The sequence below is a fragment of the Pseudoliparis swirei genome, chromosome 23, assembly GCF_029220125.1.
Source record: "Pseudoliparis swirei isolate HS2019 ecotype Mariana Trench chromosome 23, NWPU_hadal_v1, whole genome shotgun sequence".
In the NCBI taxonomy this organism is placed as follows: Eukaryota; Metazoa; Chordata; class Actinopteri; order Perciformes; family Liparidae; genus Pseudoliparis; species Pseudoliparis swirei.
This window is the reverse complement of record NC_079410.1, coordinates 12,944,281-12,964,736: the sequence shown is the minus strand read 5'-3', so window position 1 is coordinate 12,964,736 and position 20,456 is coordinate 12,944,281. Positions and strand designations below refer to the sequence as shown.

The following is a 20,456-nucleotide window of genomic DNA, read 5'->3' as shown; positions in this document are numbered from 1 at the left end:
AAACATAGTTTTGATCCACAAATCTTTTCTCACTTTTAGCAACTTTTCTATCTTCAAGAGCCACATGACAGGCAACAAATAGATTGTAAATCAATGGTTACATTTTTCATCTGTTTTTAGGTAAAATCTTATTTTGAAAGGTGCTTGGTAACTTTAGCAGTAGATGGTCGAATTATTATACTTCCTGGATCTGCCTGTAATTTCCCGCTTGCGGGATCAATAAAGTATACATCTATCTATCTAGATCCTTTACTTAAAATGTACGACCACTGTAAAAATACTCCATTACAAGTTAAAGTTTAGCATTCAAAAAAGTACAAGTATGCTCAGCAAAATGTACTGATATACTGAAAGTATTGAGAAGTAAAAGTACTCACTTTGCACTAAACGGATGTTTTTTGATTAAAACTCCTACTTTAATGTTGCATTGCACTGATTACAGTTTGTGCTAATTCTAACTCCCTTGTTGGGTGGTTGTTTCAGCAGTGCATCATATTCTATCACAGGCCTATTCAACTAGTGGCCCGAGGGCCGGATACGGCCCGTTTGAGTTTAACTACGGCCCGCAAGACTGCCTGCAAATCAGTATAGCTTGGTAAGAAAAAATAAAACTGACGGACACGCCTCTTTTATACATTGAGACATCTAACCCAGAGCCATTGAGTTTCACTGTTGCCTCAACCAAACCTGTATGGTTACATCTTTATGTTACGCACCCGTGTTGGTTGCCGGTGTTACACCCCTACTGGTTTTCAAACCTACTGGTTTCCCTGCGCGTGCGTGCGTTGTGTTCTCTTCACATCTGCAGCGGGGCTCTGTCTCGCTCACCAGATTCGTCACACATTCACAAACATATTGCTGGAGATCTTCAAGCCACCGTTCATATCCATTTTGGCGATTACGATTGTATAAGTGAGCAGTGCATCACAGCCACGTATGAAGAAATACATTTTCGGAAAAATAAAAATATCGCCCGATCTGGTTTCGATCTCTTTCACGCAAAAGGAGACTGCACTCAAAGACATACAGTCTGTGCGCTGCGCCACCAGATATTAGTCTCAGCTCAAGTAATTTATATATTGATCCATTTAGTCACATTTCTTATGTTTTCATGGGAACAGTTTGGTTGAAGGGATCTGAAACAACTGGTTACCTTGAGCGGATATTTACACTTTGAAACATGTTTATAGTGATGCTTGTTCGCAACACTTTTGCCACACAATACCGACGCATTTTCGTGTGTGACTATTTACCTGTGGAAATATACATGACTGTTTTTCATTTTTAGCCATTATTTGATCAATATTCTGTGCGGCCCTCACACCCCCCGTGATTTTCTTATTCGGCCCACTTGCTACTGAAGTTGAATAGCCCTGTTCTATAAGATCAGTATTCATGTTCATGTATAGCGTTTGTGACAACTCTAAAATCTCAACTTTTCATGAGCTCAGAGTGACAGCCCTGTTATCAGCTTTGTGATGATGCATTTTCTAAGTGATACAAGAGGAAGTTCATTGAGTTTAAGAACCCGTCATCCTTCTGTTTAGCAGAAACATTCAAAGTCATCAAGTTTGGAGAAACATGTTTTCACTGGAAAGTGGAACGGGAGGGAACATTGTAATGAGCTGAAATGCAGAAAGTAAAAAGTACAATATTTGCCTCTGAGATGTCGGGAAGTATGAAGTTGCATTAAATAGAAAAGAGTATTTTAAATATGTACATACATGAGTAAATGTACTTGAGTTCCACCACTGGATAAATGTAGTGGGTTTGAGTGGATTAAAAATACAAGATTTGTTCTCCAAAATGTAGTAGAGTAGAAGTAGCAGAAGACAGCAATACTCATACATAAACTATACATCAGAATATAAATGTACATATTGACTATAAGTTATTTCATCAGGCATCATCATCCATCTGATTAAAACAGATATGTGTACAAGAAGAAAACACTGAAATAAAACCCACATGAACCAGGTGAGATTATTACAAATGTAGAGTTTAATATATTTATATATATATATATATATATGTATATATATGTGTGTGTGTACATATATATATATATACATATATACATATTTATTTCTGACATTCTGATAAGGATTGCAGTAGGCTTCACAGTACACACTGTGTTCCATTTAATATGCTAAGCAGAGAAGGGAGGGGTGAACATGGCGGGCTTGACAAGCGGCAGGTTTTGTTTGTACACTCGTAGTGAAGCAGAAGGAGGCAGTACATCCACAGGCAACGTCCACTCCTCTACCGTATTGCTCAAAACCTCACAAAGGACCAAATATTGTGACCCACATCTCTACATTTCACCCCTCCTACAATCCCTAAAAAGACAGTGATTGACACAAAACGTGGATTATCAAAGGACTATCTAAGCGCATGCAGGACACTTTTTCAGATTTTCCTTTTTTTTCTCAGTTACCACCCCCCCCCCCACACACACACACAAAATGTAAACAAATCGAGCTTTACTTTAGACCAACTTGGTGGTGAGGTGAATTAGGAAATGGAGGTCTACAGTAATTACAATGCTTGATAAAACTATAGAAGAGTGTACCATTTGGTGAAAAAAGGGTGGCTTTTTTCATGCTCGCCGTAAAGTTACTGAAATAAATTAGATGTTAAATTATGACTTGTGTTTTGGGGGAGGGTACAGGTGTTTTATTCTTTTCAGAAGCATAACAATCAAACCTAGAATGAATATGAATGCATGCTTTTAGGTGTCTGTAATGTTCCAGTTATGATGCACAAAAGCATTACAGTAATACTGCACTGCACTTATAACAATACATGCCAACAGGCTCTAACTAACCTTCATTCAAATACAAGCTCTCATTTGAATATTAGTTATTACAAAATCAGATAGCCTATCGTTTGAAATAAGTGAGTCACATTCAGTCTGCACACAGAGAGAAATACCTCTGCCTCCTCGTATAAATGTATGGATCCAGCACAGAAAATAAAACCTCTTGTACACATTAGTTATGCTTATAGTTCCAAAAGAGTTAGGGCACTTGCAATTGTCATATAATCACCACGACTATCAATATAATTATCAACGTCACCAAAATCTTCATAGAGAACACACACTGAGGCATACCATTGATCCCTTTTGGAGAAAGGTAAATCTAGAATTAATTTTGTCAGAAAAAACTCACACATAAAACAAACAGAATAAATTAATTGCTTTGCAATAAAATGAATGGCTTTTTTTCTGTAGGCTTGGGAAGGGTGACTTTGACCACTTTTTGGATTGAGGTGGATCAGTTAACACTGTAATTGCACTTTAATTGACAAAATTATATTCCTAAAATATTCTTTTATGGAATTAAAAAAAGTAACACAGCAGCATCTGTTATTGGATGAACTTGAACTCGCTCTAATTCATTTTCTGTGGTGAGAAAAAAAAGAAAGGACACAATCATTTTACATTTTTGCAGCTGATACCGCAGGTGTGCCAAATCTAACGCATTTACCTTTCTAATTGAATGGGCATGTATTTTTAGTCAGTCCCACAGTATAGGTCTAGGATTACATTTATCCTCATTCTGAATTAATTAAATGGTCAGAGTGTGCTATAAGCAATCTATATATTTACACAGAAAGCTATTAATCTATTATGACTGATTACAAAGCAAAAGAAGAAAAGATAGGGCATTGGTGTGCAACTCATTAGTGCTTAAGCATGTTTAAAGTCAAAGCTCAGGAGTCACAATTAGAAAAAACACAATTGATTTCTAGCAGAAATAACATTCTGCATCTCTGCTGCAGCACCATTGTGAAACACTATGAATCTACAGTAAACCTCTTCATTGTGTGCAGGGACAAAAATAACGGCACATATTTAATCATTACATTTTCTACACATGATAAATATCAGCACATATATTATTATTATTCTATATATTGATAAGATATGCATTGTACATATACTTTTCCTCTCAGATTTATATACATCATTTTCTGTACAGTCTTTGTATTTACACTTGGGGTCAAAGGTCACTGAACCTGAAGCACTTGAAACAAAGTTAAGAGAGAGAATCATACGAACCTAAAGGCAGTGTAGTCATCCATCCATTCTCATCAAGCTGTAACAGCGAATGGGTGGTCTAAATGTACTCAAGGACAACAACAACAAAAAAACACTCACACAAATAAAACACTGTCATTCTGAGGCCCTTGATCCGAAGCAGTCCGCTCATATTGTCTTGTCATGCAAACACATAGGGGTGCTTTCGTCCCAAAAATTTAATTGACAGTAACATTCTTCTCATACTGTGCTGGTATAAAGTGAGTTAAAGTGAGCTTACCTGTATGAAGGTAAATGTCAGATAACGAACTAGAGTTGTAATATGTGATCGGAAGTAAAGCCTGGGAGTGACCATAAGAAGTAAACTGCACTAAATGTTTCATCCTGCATGCTAAACCTGTCTCTACGGCTCAGCATGCTCCTACTGTGCACAAAGCTTGAATACCCTGTGAGTAATATAACAAGACTACTCTCTGTCTCTCTGTTTCACCCTGAGGATGGACTTTGCTCCCAACTATGTCAGACTCTGAGTTTCCCTTAGCAAAAGTTGCACGTGTGAATATCATATTGCAAATTGATTGCATGTTCCTTAATAAGGCAACAAATAAATTGGAAAACTCACACAAATACAGACCACTCCATCAAACAACCAAGATGAAAAAAAAGCTAAGCAAAAAAAAACACAAAGAAAGAAAGAAAATCTTAATGTAATACTCATTTATATTCCAGTCTTTCCTCCTAAAGGCAACTGTTCCTCAACTATGGCATTTTGGTGTTTTTTTTTGTAGTCACATTTATGTTCTAGCGAGCAATTGTAAGAGATTAGTTTCTTTGCAGCCTGTAGCAGATGTGTTCGAGTTCTGGTTTCAGGTGGGCATTGGTGAGGCCAATTGGTGTTTCCATCAGGCCTTGGTGGCGACAGTTAAGAGTATGTACAGCCACAGGGGTGCTGGTAAGCTGTGATGCCTTAGGGTCATAGGTCATAGAGTGGTGCTCTGTGGCTCCTCCTCAGGCACAGCGTCCCCCTCTGGAGAGTCTGTCACAGCCACGGACCTCCTGCAAGGGGCACCGCTGAACTCATCGATGAGGCTGTCCAGATTGACATTGATGGAGGGGATTTCATAATTGAAGATATCTAATGGTGAGCATGGTGGGAGAGGTGAGTATGATGAGCAGAATGGTGGAAATGGTGACGATGAGCAAGAGGAGGAGGAGGAGTAGGAGGAGGAGGAGAAGGAGGAGGAGGAGAAGAGGGCATATGATGATGATAATGAGGTGTAAAAAACGGAAGAGAGCAGAAATAATATTAATCTTTTTGAGTCTGAACTCATGGGAAGTGGCATATGACGTCTGTCCTGGTTTAAATAATCAGTAGAATATCTGTGCTTCACATTCTACACAGGGATGTTTTGAGTGTACGAGAGACTAGTGTGGTATGTCACAGCTTCTTGTGTCTTTTGAGACAACAACAACAGATATTTTGTCAGATGAAATACAATAACAGGTCAAACTGACTGCACAATGACACCTTACAGTACACGTTTACAACAATGGCCAGGTAAACCAACACAGAGGCGACATGATGTGTGTGTGAACTCTGTGGCACCAAGACACCAAGTGGGCTTGAAGTAACGACAGCAAACTCACGAGGAACGGATACAGTATCTGCTCTGAATATATTCTCCTGTGCTGCTGCATTTACTGAAAGCAGAGACCCATGACTACTCCTGTGTCGGGATGAGATGGAGCGTGGCAGTGTAGTAAAAGGGAGAAGAGGTTATAAAAAGCGATGAACCTGCCATAGGGGGAGAGGGGGTTACCTGTGGCCCCCCCCACCCCCGATACCGGTGGCAGGCGCGTTAGAGGGGGATGTTTGCCGGCACAGGGCTGGGAACGAAAGGAAAAGGGGCCTTAAGATGGACCTTTGCAAGCGACGGCGTCTGCAATGTGAGCGCAGTGTGGTGCACTCTGGGAAGTCCTTAAGCCATGCATTATCGGTTGAACTACAACACCATAAAAAAGAGCCATTAATGCCAACCCGCTGAGAGGAAATAGGGAACATGTTCCGATTGAGCGCTGCAGGTCTATATGTTTGAGGCAGGCTACAGGAGACCCCAGAGGCAGCCACAGCACGAGGCCAGGCAGTGAGATGGAGCGTATGGGGCAGGGACGGTCTGGCTTACCCTAAAAGTCCCCCTCACACTTAGCCCACACTGAATCCCTGGCCTCACACAGCTGCAAGGTACACGATAGTAGCAGGGGGGGGGGACAAGAGAATGATAAATATTGCAAAGTGACAGAATGATTGGTATATAATGACAGCACACCTCATCATCAGACATCATACTGTGGCTATAAGGTGGGGTTTGTCTGGCTAGGTGTCCATGCCTGCTACGCAGAGAGAGAGACTGGACTGGTGTGTAAGCCTCTGACCTACCTCTGCCGAGTGGGGGTCTGGGTAACACAGATAAACAGAGAGCACATGATGAATCTAATGGCAACTTCCATACAAGCAGGACGAGCTATGCTTCTCCGATGTTTCCGAACATTACCCAGAAACATCATCACATAACACAAGCAATGAATACATAGGTTAAGGAGTCTTGCTCACTACGGTAGCACAAAAATGCTCATATTTACATAATTGTCAGGCATCTGTGTCTAAAAGGCAACTTTTAATAATTCAGACATTCGTTCGGGACATTTGTTTGGGAACAGTCAATAAAGGGGAACGGTATCTTTTTATATCTACAGTGACACGTCCTACAGAGTCCTACACTCGTCCACCGTCTCCATTGGACAGAGCCACAGCGAGTCTGAGAGACGGCCGCTGCAGCCCCACCTGTGGTGGCGGAGGGGGTGTTGTTGCCAAGGGCTGATGTTTACCTGTAGACATGCTCTCCCCGGGAGACAGTCCATCCAGGAGGCCCTGCTCCAGGGGCTGGGGAACTGGGGCCATGGCGGGGCCAGTGAACCCCAGGGGGGCTGTGGGCGGCTGAGGAGGGGGCAGGCTGGGTCTCTGCCTGGGCTTGGGGGCGGGCCGCGACTTGGTGAGCGTTCCGGTCAGGGAGGGCGGGGACGAAAGGGAGTGGGGCGCCCCCAATGGGGTCTGCCCAGGGGAGGATGGGGGCACTTGCCCCGGAGGGCAGGCCAGTCCATAAGGGGAGGGGGTGCTAGGAGGTGTGGGGGACAGGCTGACCGGTGACGGCTGACCTGTGGACTGGTCGGACATCCCGCAAGACTGGCTGTAAGGGACCTTCGGAGGTACAGGGGCCAACTTCTTGGAACCTGGAAACACACAAGGCAGTCACATGAGTGTTAATGATGAGGATGCATTCACTTCTGAAACTGAAGAGAGAGAGAGAGGTGCAGACCTTTGCGCAGGGTGTGTGGACTGTGCTCTGTAGACTGGAGGGAGTGGCTACTGCTCTGAGGACTACAGCTGGGGGGAACAGTTGGACCTGCAACCTGGATGCCTCTGTGTCCAGTTACAGGGGAGAGCTCTTTGCTCTTCAATGAACTGAAAAAGACAGCAAGACATTAGAGTGTGAACAGCAGCCGACTCCATCGGTGCGTGAACGGTATCTCACGTACATTAGCTCTGTGCCACAACAACCATCATCATCATCATCATCGTCATCATCATCATCATCATCATCGGCATCATCATTGTCATCGTGATCATCATCGTCATAATGTATGAGTGTTTCACTTTATGTACAGTGTTAACAATATTAATTTCTCAAATCCAAATGTCAAGCAAGCCTATGTCAATGTATATTTGTAAACACAAACGGTGCACATTGGCACATAAGTCGACACAAACTACAACAAAGATGAACAAATGAGTGTCGTTGCATTTGCAAAATATTTTGTCTCTTTCATTGATGGTATTGGCTTCAGACTGCCTGACTAACCAGATTAGTATTTCATCATTCCTGATATATTTTGATATATATATTATATATATAATAATGTTGCATTGATAAAACACGCATTTCAGTTTAAATAAAATAAAAAGTAAATAAAAGCCTCCAGGCCTGTTTTTCATAATACCAGTGAATTGGATCAAGCCGTTGTTCTATATCCTGACATATATATATATATAACAAATAAAAACTTGGATCTCAACTGGACTCAAAATATTTCACACTTAATTTCTTGACAGAAACGCCACTGAGCTAAATAAGTTGCATCAGCAACAAATAGAAATAAGTAGTATGACATTTCTTCTCTCTCTAAGATGTAAGTTTATCTGTATTATATTTGTACGATCCACCACCCGCAAAGAGCTCCTGATACTGCAGTATGACATCTTATTTACTGTCGTCTCTTTGAGCCGTCTTTCCCACAAAATAATCCATCTGAATGGGAAGTCTTAGAGCTACCAAGTCACAAGAGGGCGCAGTATCCAGAAAGCTTGTTCTCATTTGCTGAAATGATTCACACCGTCCAGCCTGGTTGTAACACCACGGACACGAGTCAGGAAACACACAGCACTCCATACAGACTCTGCCCTTTGGGTCAAGCTGGAAGATGACGAAGTTCAAGACTGTAGCTTAACAGGACATCATTGAAAAACACAGTTGTACATTAATAACCTTAAAATAAAATAAAATGTTTTCCTTCTGTTGGTTAGTGAAAAAAATTGCTGCTGTAGAATAAATACATTCATATGCTTTTTGATCGCCATATGCAGCATTGTCCATGTATTTATCGTCCACTCAACACCAGCATTGAACTGAGCGCTATATAAGCCAATAACATCCTTTGTTGCTAGGCAGCCCCCATGAGAGGCATCCATGGACAACCTGAATGTTACAGAATCTAAGATATGTCATTTGAAGGGGGAGGGAAGAAAAAAAAAAGCTAAAAGAAAATATGAGCCAGCGAGCTAGAGGAGAGGAGAGATACAGATGCCACTCTGTGATGCATCCATAGTGGCCATGGGTGTGTTGTATTTACCTAGTCAGCCTGGGGGGTCCTCTCTCTCGGGCACATGGACAGGCAGCCCACGGCGGGGGTGGGGGCGCGGATGAAGGGAGGCTAGGGGGGTTGCCAAGGGACTGGTCATGGCGGACTAGTACCAAGGAGGTTTTGATGTAGAGTGGAGAAGCATTAGCGTCGGGTGGAGGGGCGTGTGACATGTCACCAGGCGGGCTGTGCTTGGGGAAATGCAGACAGCTGGGCTTGGGGTTCGAATTGATATCAAGTGATGAGGAGGAGGAGGAAGAAGAGGAGGTAGGGGGTGGGGCTGGGGGAGTGAAGCCAGACCAGCGCAGTGGGGGCGGGGGAGAGGCGGGGGGCTGGGACTCTGGACCCGGGGCCACGGGGCGGGCGCAGGGCGGGGGTTTGGGATAGAAGAGGTGGGGGGCAGTGTGGCACGAGGAGATGGGGTAAGGGGGGGGTGGGCGGTCCTCCCCTGGGGGTGGATGGGCATGAGAGGTGTCCGGCCGATTGGGCGACATGTTGTCAGAGCTGTAGATATTAAGAGAATAGACAGCACAGAAAAAACAGCTCTAGTGACTGAACAGGGAGACGCATCGGAGCGATATAGGATAAGCTGTGTTGATGATTAAGGTGTTAGTTGGTCCGCAGCAACAGAAAAAGAAGAAAAAAATAGAAAAAATATTGCATTTTAGGGTGGGCGGTGGGCACCAAGCTTAGCACACAGTCAGCTTAGTGCAAATACAAAGACAAGCACAAAGAAACAGCAAAGGAAAATAAAGTTGTGTCGCCAAAGGGAAAGAATAGAGTGTGAGACTTCCTCTGTGATCACCTTGTGTCTGCACACTGCATGGAGCTGTGAGGATCTGTCTCTGGAGCCAAAGTCTTCAATATTATCAAGCTGAGCTGATGACTGCTATCTCCTCTCTGCTGCATATGGAAACCCTATCCGCCTGTATCCCTCAGTTTATGATTGGTTTGCATTGCAGCTCCTGCAGTCAGCCCAGGACAGTGTGAAACAGACACAAAACCCTTTCATCGGCTAAAAGAGCCACAGGAGAGGAGGGGAAAGCCAGCCAAGCCAGAAGCCATATTATCTATCGTCTGCCACACAGGCAGAGGCAGCGACCATGAGGCCGTTATTCATGTGTTTAACGATGATAATCATCCCAAAAAATGTCAGAGAGGGTCAAAAAGAAAAAGGAAATAATTCACGACCAAAGCTAAGAAAGCCAAGCCACAACAATGGGATATTGGATATATTAGCATGCTCGCAAAGGACTTGCAGATTGAAGCTTAGTGCCATGTAAAGAAACACAACTTTTTTGAACTACATCCCTTCAGAATTAGACTCTAAAAATGTAATTATCCTCTTGAAAATGTTACACACAATGACAGACATGAACATGACAAACAACGAGGGAGAACTGAAGAAATGTGAGAGTTTGAGAAATCATAATATCAACAACAACAACAACAACAGCAGAATGAGACATGAAGAGTTGCAAAATAATAGCATGATTAAAACAGCCAATGATCTTGATCACACAGAGCTGAGAAAGTTGACGATGATGATGATGGTGATGACAACAGAAATGAGCAGGAGAGGGTGCGTGAGGAAGAAGGGGACAGCGTCTCTACTGTGACCTACCAGACCCGCTCTCCAGGTGGCGGCGTCGTGGACGGGGAGGTGGAGAATTCTCCGGGTTGCTCCGGGATCAGAGTGTCTGCTGAAGAGCCGGGGCCTTGCAAGCCCGGAGGCGTGGAGGAGGTCTTGCGCGTCAGCGTGGTTGACCCCTTACGAGACACCCAGGAGGTATCCATAACCCGGACGCCCATACTGGAGACAAACACATATCCATCATCATTTATGTTGCTGAAGAAAGAGGTGAGTGGGGGTGGTAAGGAAAGAAGTGGGGGAAAGGGCCCGATACAGTACCTTTGTATCTTCCTAATGCTGCGTTAGTAGGGGAAGAGAGGCAGAGGGGATATGAGGTCAGAATACACACTTGGTTCACAACACCAGACTTAACCACTCAGTACTCTGTATATGATGGGGAGATGAGATCACAGTGGCAGGGGGGGGGGGACAGAAGAGACGTTTACCTCTACTGATCACCAATTAAAACCTTTTTCTCATTAAACCTGTTTGGTCCGAGAGACAAACACACCATCAGATGCTCTATCGTAAGCTGCTAATTACTCTAAACAGATAAAAGCTATTTTCTATCTCCGCCTTATAGATAGTTGCTGATTGTGCGATGCAGGAGATCTAGACCACTGTTTATAATAGCTCAGCCATTAGTTTGATTGGGGGTATGTTGGTGATGGCATCGGTTCTAATTCTGCCAGTGATTTTCCACCAGATGGGTGAATGACTCAGGCCAGGTGACGTGCTAGCCAGGCTGCCAAGGAGGAGCTCGATGTGGGAGGATGGGAAGATAATACTGGAGAAATATTTCCAGAGAAAGAAAAGAGGAAACCAGCAGCCATTCATCCGTTGCCATAGAGACAATGCCACTCAAGGCATATATTCAAATGAGAGGCTTATCTTCTCCTGATGAGAGTTGTATGTGCTGGACTGATTGAAAGGTGAGATATACGTTGCAAAGCTCGCCTCTCTGTTGCTTACAAAGGTTTTGGAGCAAAACTTTAGGTGACAGGATTTGTCCATACTTTAACGTATTATAATATATTTGCATGTGCATGCACTCAAATATAATGAATAAATATCAGATGCCAGAGAGGAGGCGTGGGTGGAACGAGGGAGAAAAGAGAGCGAGAAAGTGAGATGTGGGCAGCAGAAGGATGCACTTGGCATCATACCCATCCTTCTTGTAAAACTCCAGCATCATGTTGTCAGTGGCGACGCTCAGTGGGCGTCGGCTCTGCTCGTGGTGCAGCTTGCGATCAGATTGGTCCATGTCTGGTGAGGGCATGGAGCTGTAGTTGGAGTTGTGGTTGGTGTGGATCGGGCTGCCGTAGCTGCCGGTCAGGTTGAATTCAATCTCTGGGGGAGGAGCAGACACACCGTCATCATACAGTATAATGATGGTGTTCTGCATGCTGATGCCTTCAGTGGCGTTTGTATGTGTTGGTCTGTTTGGAATCTACCACTTTTAAGAATAGGAGGTACAGTATCAACCCAGATAAAATCCAGATATAAACTGTTTTACTTTGTATCAAATACAGTATTTTAATGGTTTTTAATAATGCTTATTTTTTTAAGTAACTAGCTTTCTTGCATTTTACACCCCTTTAATCTGGAAGAGGAACACTGATGCTGTATTTAAAAAGGCTCAGCCAAGTCGTTTCTTGAGGAAGCTGAGCTCCTGAGATATCAGCAGAAAGCTGCTTCATGTTTGCTCCATTAAACCGTGTTTTTAATGAAATCCGAAGTTCATTTAGTGAGCGACTTAGGATGCCTCAGTGTTCCACTGAGTGACTCAGGAGGTCTTACCTTCCAGCAGCAGTTTAGTTTTTTAATGAACAACTTTAGTTTTTTTTAGATTTAGCATCTTTCTGTTGGTCACGTTTTATGGGGCATCTTCTGGTTTTGTTTGTTCCTTGTGGTGTGTTTCTCGTCTGTTGTGTCTATTCATACAGTTTTCTAATCTATAGTAACAGTATATGAACAGTGATTTAACTTGGAAATGGCTGGTCTACATCTTATTGTAACTCCACTGTACTTGAGACGTGCAAAGAGCAAACACAGCATGACCTGCTGCCCCAAGTTACTTGATGCTGCAGCTTTGAACTGCAGCTCAGCAGCTAAACAGTTTAATATGCTTCATGTCTGTGTTTCTTGTGTTACAGCTGATGTGTTTATGGCTTCATGGTGAATGTTGGAGCTGGTGTGGTTGATGTGTTGTTTTTCTTTTAACTTTTATGGGAACTGACCATGAAGAAGAACGATTACAAGGTATTATCGTATTCATATAAGGCTGAGCAAAAGAAAATAATAGGTATTTAGTAGCTTTGATAGATTAATTTGGTCAAAACTGGCAGTATTATGGGACATACTCTTCCAGTTTCATATATATAAAATCCCATTATATAATTTATTGAAGATCAATAAAATGGAAATGGTCGCCCAGCCTGACTACAATATTACATACATAGTAGTGATCCCCACCTCCAGGGAAGAACCAGTCAGCATGCTGGATAATGGGCTCAATGATGCCAACAATCTGTAGGGACAGGGTGGTCATCATCTCTGTCATGTTCCTGGAAACAAAAGAAGGAATTGAAGTGCAGAATGATTCTTATGTGATAAGTGTAGGTATGTACTTGTGTTAAAAAGAATACATACGGTTCAGTGTGTGTCCAAAGCAAGTTAGGGCCGAGAACAATCGCCATGTTACCAGGTGTCATCTTGTTTGAGTCTTGGTAGTCGCTTAGCTTGGCTAAGAATTTGGTTAGATATCTGTGGAATTTACATAGAAGAAACATTTCATATCTTATGTATTCCTTTTAGTCAGACATGTTAAGACGTGTGCAGCCACACATGACTCTACAGAGCTAATGACGGTCTTGATGAATTTATAATACTTCTCATTATTTTACCACATTATCATTATAGCTGTGCACATCCCAACTTGTGCCACCTAGTGTAAAAGTAAAGTATTAGCAGCAGCAGTATATAAAAGCAATATTAGATGGTGGGATATACAAACGATAGGAAAGAAAATGGGGGTAAGCAACTAACCTGAGATTGTTCAAGTTGTCTGTGGGCAGCTTTTCACACACTGCCAGTAATGCTTGTAGTCTCTTGTCCATATCTTGAACACTGGAGAAATAAAACCAAAAACATTATGGCTTACTGCTCCATTTTCTCGATAAATGTCATCATTATTCAATGTGGCATTTAAGACCTCCTTCATAAAGTCTTTGGACTAGTTTCAGTTTTTCATCAAGGCCAATGGAATAATTGAAGAAAATGCATTCAAGAAGAAAGCAGCAACTCACTTTGAGGCCTGAATCCATTCATCATAAAGTTCTGTGGTCATCAGGGGCTCGGGGAGCTCACGGAGGTATGATTTTAGAGCCCCTTTGGGTGAGAAAAACAGGGAAAGTGTAAAACATGGTTTGCTTTTAGGACAGCAGACTTGTTTTACTGGCCATGTCCCATATGTCCACTCCCCTCCAGCAGGCCCTTGCAGCTAGCAGCAGCTGCCAGATTCATATCGCTCAACAGAGATTTTATGCTTATGTATGAAACGCACATCAATATCAGAACAGAAAGCCTTCAGGAAAAGAGCACTGAGGGCCGAGCTGAGGAAGACTGCTCTATGCTATACTGATAAAGAACCACATTTTCCTCCAACCAGGTCCAATCAGAAAACTTATTTGTACTTTAACAGTGCATATGACCTTTCGCCATCATAGATGAGTACAAATAATTAACTATATATAACATGAATAGAAATACTTTACAGTAGAGCCAGTTTTTTGTTGTTGTTGTTTTTTTCTCCACAGTTTTCCGGACTTACAATGACTGTGTAGGGGTTGTTGTTATGGAAATGGGCTTTGAACAAGGCATGTGTGTGGGTGTTGTTCACCTGCGATGGCGTGTGGGTCGGCGGAGTACTCCAACACATCCAACACACCACAGTCCAGGGACGCTTTCAGCTTCTTCAGCTTGGAAGCTGACGGAGCCACTCTGAAGAGGCCCTGCAGCCCCACACACAGTGAACACATAATCATGTGTAATTATCACATCTATGATGCTGTACACAAGAAATATGGTGGATTCACATGTTTTTGTGCATTAATGTATTTCTAGATTACTGTGAACAATTTTCCAAAACATGCCGTGACATTTCAATCTCAGAGACATGTTTTCTGGTGCAAAGATATTGCGGCATGACAAGGAAGGATACAGTCAAGTTTAAACAATTTACTGGGAAATAACAGCAGCTCTATGCTTTGAGATGGCCATCATTTATGTCAATTAGGGATATCAAATACATTTCATGGCATATTTGTGTGTGAAGTGGTTGCAATAATATCTTTAAAAAACAAGGATCGATAATGAATACATTTGAGCACCAGGACTATCTTTCATTGCATCGACTCTTAGTTCCCAAGTGCTGTCTGTGTGTGTGTGTGTGTGTGCCCTATACCTCCTCTTGCATGCCACACTCTAACAGCATTGTGACACATGCTTCGATGGGGAAGGCAATCTCTCTCCCACTAATATTCAGGTGTTCCTCCAGAGACTTGCCAAACGACGGCTTCTCCACCCACGCCTCTGCAACACAAGACAGCAGCTTGAATTACACTCAGACACAAACAAAGCGACGCACCTCCTTAGCATCTTCTCCTGAACGACTTTAGATCAATGACTGAATATAAAGTTAGGAGGCAACAGTCATCAATTCAATCCAAGCTGCAACTTCATGTAATGTTCAAGATTAGATGACAGTTTTCCTCTTGCCACTTCTTTAATTCTAGTATTTTACGAGGAACATGTGATGTTAAGCCCTCTGTTTGGTTCATCACCCGTTAACTAGTCGGTAGCACAAATATGAAGGTGGATAATTATAGCCTAATGAGATCGTTATGTGACATGTCAGGGCTATTCACTCCAGTCCTTCTCATCCTCATATTGCTTTAGGTGCAGAATTGGAGCAGATTTCCACACACATACGCACACACACACACACACACACACACACACACACACACACAAACATACACATGCGCACACGCACAAGACTCACCTTGGTGCGCTTTAATCTGGGGCAAGATATTTTGAAGAATCTCTAATGACTTCCTGTGATATTCTGCCTGCGTTTCTATCAGCTAAAGAAGGAGAACAGATTATAACATACAAAGTGTGTATTGTGTAATGCTGTTCTTGTTATTATTTCATTTACAATGTTTATTGTAACCTGTGCTAATGTGGAAATACATATTTGCTTTGCTTTTTGAAAAAAAGATCAACTTTGATGACAAAATATACTTACCGTCTGAAAGTAATTTGCATAGTCTATTTCTTTGGCCACAAAACTGTACATATCTGCTGACAATTGATCCTGAAACAGAAATTAGAGCAACCATCCCATAAATAACTAGAACGGGCACTCGGTAGAGCGCATACCTTCGCATATCACAAGATTGGGCATTGAATTATGAACATTTTGGCATTAGTTGCATGCCAATTGGACAAAAATGTATCGTGCTATGGTAAAAAAAAGATGTTGACCTTTCCATGACCGTGACCTTTGACCCGATTGATCCCAAAATCTAATCAAATGGTCCCCGGATAATAACCAATCATCCCACCAAATTCCATGTGATTCAAGAAGATTTGACCTGTTCATGACCTTTGACCTTGACCTTTGACCCGATCGATCCCAAAATCTAATCAACTGGTCCCCGGATAATAAACAATCATCCAACCAAATTTCATGCGATTCGGTTCAATACGTTTTGAGTTCTGCGAAAGATTTTGACCTGTTCATGACCTTGACCTTTGACCCGATCGATCCCAAAATCTAATCAACTGGTCCCCGGATAATAAACAATCATCCCACCAAATTTCATGCGATTCGGTTCAATACTTTTTGAGTTTTGCGAATAACACGCATACAAATAAATAAATAAATAAATAAATAAATACACAGCGATCAAAACATAACCTTCCGGCATTTTCAATGCGAAGGTAATTATCCAGACCTACTGTAATATCACCCTGGCAATTTGGTCAATTTGTATTTGATACATGCAGAAGGGCTTTAAATCAAATGGAAGGCAAAGGATCTGGAGGAGGGGCTCATATTGGCGACTCACCCGACAGATCTCCATCCGATTGGCTGCCTCCTCCATCTCCTCTCTGAGGGACTCGGACTTGGCGCCGGGCTGCAGCGTGCTCGGGTGGCTGGATGACTTGGACGCCTGCTGATATCTATGGGCATGAGGTCAAACACATGGAAATTGCATTGGATATGTCATACTTCCTGCACAAACATTTCAAACCTGAGCCTTTATTTAAAAAAGTGAAGGTTGCCGCCCGGCTTTTAAAGTGGACGTCACCTTGTTCTAGCGGAGTCCATGTCCAATACAAGTTTCGCTAAGTGCTTCCTCTGTTTTTGGATGTTAGGAATGTCCACCTACAAAAGAACATGTTGTGCATGATTGAATCAGCTCAGGGCATACAAGTGCAGCTCTTTTTAGGTAAATAAGGACCATATCGATGGCCAAAGTGCAAAACCTCTTATCTGCAAAATGATCCAGGAAAAGTGGGGAAAACCCTTCAATCTGCAAATAGCATTGTGCAAGAAAACAACAAGTTCTTTTTATTCACAATTTCTTTTTCAGATAGGAGGTTTTGCTCTTCGGCCATCGATATTCTGTTTTTAATCCTTTAATATTTTGAAATAAAAAAGTGAGAGTGGCTCTGTAAAGCAGTGATGTCAGGGAGGTGCTTTGTCCTGATCGGTGCTCACCTCAGCGAGCACATAGAGCGGCTCCACCACATCTCTCTCTATCTGGAACTCAAATTGGATGAGCTCCTGGCCCAACTTCTCTTCTGTCTCCCCACACAGCTGCAGCATCTTCCTGTTTGGTGACAGGCAAACACCCAAAGTCAGAAGCAATCGAATATAATTAAAATGCAGACAAGGGTAATGAGGACAGAGTATAATTCAATAGCCTAATCAATAATTAAAGATGACTCCGGGGGAGTTGTGTGAACAAAGGCCGGTGGACTTCTGTGACTTACCCGAGGAGAGAGTCATCCCCCAACACTGCCGCCCCTTCTACCATGCACTGTGCCAGGATTGTGAGCGGTAGTTTTTTCTGATAGTAGAGAGAAATAACATTAATAAAGCTTACGTGAGAATCACAGAAGCCGATGAATGATGTTGCATCATCACACATCCGATCAGTTTGCATCAGTATTCAGTGCCTGAGACGATGCTGGACGCAGGTACTCACAGAAGGTGACTTGACAGATCTCTTCTCGATATCAGTGCCCTGCTGACCCTGCAGGCAGGCCGTCAGCTTCTTGTGAGTGCTGTGTGTCACCTGCTTGACCAGATCCAGACGCTTCTCCACCTTAACACACACACACACACACACATCAGAAACCTCTTGGCATATCAACACATGGCCCCATGTAACAGCACAGACAGTGCGTTCACACTACGAGAGACATGGCAACATACTACAGTTACAAACTGACACCTGACACGTGTTGCTGCGTGAAGGGCGTGGGCGCGCTACAAATCAAAGTTTAGCTGGTTCCCACTTTTTGACACATGAAAAAAATGCCGTTAGCCAGTTTTCAGCGCTTTCTAACGATATGTATACTTTGTAGTCATGTAGCTGGTCACGCTTGGCCGTTTTGTTGCTTTTGTTACTCGTAGTGTGAAGATAGTATAACAACACATCTTTCATCTGCTGTGCAGCAGCAATAATCAGAACCTGCAACTGTATTTGTGATACAGATCGGTAGTGTACAAAGGTTAATCTCCTCAAGCCAATTGTACTTAAAAATTACAATTCATGTTGTGATAGGCATTTGTCACTATGTCAATAGATTGATAAAGTTGATTCATTTATCATGTTGAATAATGAGAATAATCATAAGTGGCAGGCCCCGCCTGAGTGTTCAGTGTCAGACGTTCTCAAATCTGCACAAATAAAATAACCTGAGAATCACTCTTTAGTTGAACTGCCTATGGACACATGCAACCTGAGATGTAAGGCCCACAAGATACAACCATTGCAGCCAATGATCTCCATCATGGTCAAACGCAGCCACCATAGACACATTATTACACCTGTTCATGTAACACAGCGTGAACTGCTAAGAGACCATCATCTCATCAAGCATCTGTTCGCTGCTGTGATCGCCCTCCCTCCCTGCTCAAACACACGCACGCACACACACACACACTTTTATACCAGGACTCACCTGTAGAAGGTCCTCGCTTAACACCTCTGTTTTCTCTGCCCTGTAAAGATACAAGTGTATAAGCGTTAGGGTATCTAGGGAAGACTACATGCTAGCTTGGTGTTGCTTGAGCTGGATGTATCAGCCGTGAAAGCATCTTTTAGTAGTACTGTAAGGTCAGGGAACTAAATATTGTTTTTAAGTCACAGTGGTTGAACTTGCATGTATTCTCTATCAGGTCACTCATTAAAACAGCCTGTGATAGCTTTTAATTGATATAGTTTAGATATAAGAATAATAGAACATCATTATCAAAATTATTATAAAACAACATTTGTCTGTAAATCTTGGGTTGTTGAACAAACAAAACACCAATGTCCCATTTTAATGTGAAGTCTTTAAAGATATTATTAATGACAGATCTGCAATGGTGTTGCCAGCATTTATTCGTGTGAAAGAAGGCCCGTCCTGTTGTGGCAAGTTAGAATTTGAAGATCAAATTGGGAAATCAGTGTTGGGCCATCGCAATGTCAACATTATATTACGGTTGTCGATTCTTAAAAAAGGAAAATAAATACATTAAATGGATATGAGAGGTCTCGTTCTAAGGAAGGACAACACAAGTCCATCCTCCTCTGCCTCTTATCACCACCTTCTTGCCTGCCCTGCATCTGTCACTGATGAAGCATTTTAATCAGTATTATGTCATATTTTTAATTGATCCTGAGATTTGGTAATGCTTTGTTAAAAAAACTTGAATTCCTTTTTTAATATTTTGCCTCTCAAAAAGAGGAGCAGCCTCCTCTGCTACTTTGGACCGGCCTCCACTGTGACACACAGGGGGAAACTGAAATACTATAACTGGATGACATGTGAAAATGTTACATAATAAGGATCTTTGTATAAGCACATTTGAGGCACTCTATCCAAATATTGATGTGTCTTTGCCAAAATGTTTCACAGATGTGAAATCAAGTCCCAGCTGTATTGCATTGGATGTTGACTCATTCACTGATTTTTTGCACAGAATTAATATGGCAGTGCTCCACCATGGGTGGGCCACATCGATGCACCTGTCCCTTTGGAGCATGTGGAAGTGTGCACGTGAGTCCCTGCATTAGAGTGGCTGACTCGTTAGAGCAACACATTAATTATCAGGCAAACTAGTCGTGCTGTAAACTTGCCGAAGCGTTCTAACACCAGTGTGAGCTAAACAAGCAGGAGAGCCACTGACAAGGCCACTGATTCAAATATGCCAGTTCCCACTGAGGAGCATCACATCCCACTGTGAATCCAGACGACTGGGGACTTAGCCAAAGACTGAAGGAAAGGCCAGAGCCGCACTACCGTTGGAGCAGATAAAACGACTCATCCGGAGTACTGAATGAGCCCCGAGCTCAGAAAAGAGCAGACCACTGGATATCATAAATACATGGTGTCAGCTCAGTTCAGATAGCTTATATTGTGAGGCGTTACCCCTTTTTGTGCAAGGATTCCCAACAGAGCTCAATGCCTTGTATAATCCTTTCGGAGAAGATTAAATCGGCATATTGTCAGTAT

General features: G+C 42.5%; 1 protein-coding gene across 1 annotated transcript in view; it reads right to left on the bottom strand.

Moving 5' to 3' along the window:
- Nucleotides 1–1,978: 1,978 nt before the first annotated feature.
- The window catches only part of arhgap44a (Rho GTPase activating protein 44a), a 27,382-nt gene continuing 8,904 nt past the window's right edge, over nucleotides 1,979–20,456 (bottom strand). Inside the window, exons 2-23 of the mRNA XM_056407680.1 lie at nucleotides 18,918–18,957; nucleotides 17,936–18,055; nucleotides 17,721–17,797; nucleotides 17,446–17,557; nucleotides 17,033–17,109; nucleotides 16,790–16,904; nucleotides 15,964–16,032; nucleotides 15,718–15,799; nucleotides 15,118–15,245; nucleotides 14,554–14,665; nucleotides 13,961–14,042; nucleotides 13,701–13,781; nucleotides 13,305–13,418; nucleotides 13,128–13,219; nucleotides 11,819–12,002; nucleotides 10,932–10,949; nucleotides 10,644–10,832; nucleotides 9,011–9,523; nucleotides 7,420–7,565; nucleotides 6,932–7,333; nucleotides 6,084–6,086; nucleotides 1,979–5,180 (exon numbers count right to left, since the gene is read on the bottom strand). Coding sequence (XP_056263655.1) covers nucleotides 5,026–5,180; nucleotides 6,084–6,086; nucleotides 6,932–7,333; nucleotides 7,420–7,565; nucleotides 9,011–9,523; nucleotides 10,644–10,832; nucleotides 10,932–10,949; nucleotides 11,819–12,002; nucleotides 13,128–13,219; nucleotides 13,305–13,418; nucleotides 13,701–13,781; nucleotides 13,961–14,042; nucleotides 14,554–14,665; nucleotides 15,118–15,245; nucleotides 15,718–15,799; nucleotides 15,964–16,032; nucleotides 16,790–16,904; nucleotides 17,033–17,109; nucleotides 17,446–17,557; nucleotides 17,721–17,797; nucleotides 17,936–18,055; nucleotides 18,918–18,957 — 2,911 coding nt within the window. The 3' untranslated portion in view covers nucleotides 1,979–5,025. The remainder of the gene's footprint in view (nucleotides 5,181–6,083; nucleotides 6,087–6,931; nucleotides 7,334–7,419; nucleotides 7,566–9,010; nucleotides 9,524–10,643; nucleotides 10,833–10,931; nucleotides 10,950–11,818; nucleotides 12,003–13,127; nucleotides 13,220–13,304; nucleotides 13,419–13,700; nucleotides 13,782–13,960; nucleotides 14,043–14,553; nucleotides 14,666–15,117; nucleotides 15,246–15,717; nucleotides 15,800–15,963; nucleotides 16,033–16,789; nucleotides 16,905–17,032; nucleotides 17,110–17,445; nucleotides 17,558–17,720; nucleotides 17,798–17,935; nucleotides 18,056–18,917; nucleotides 18,958–20,456) is intronic.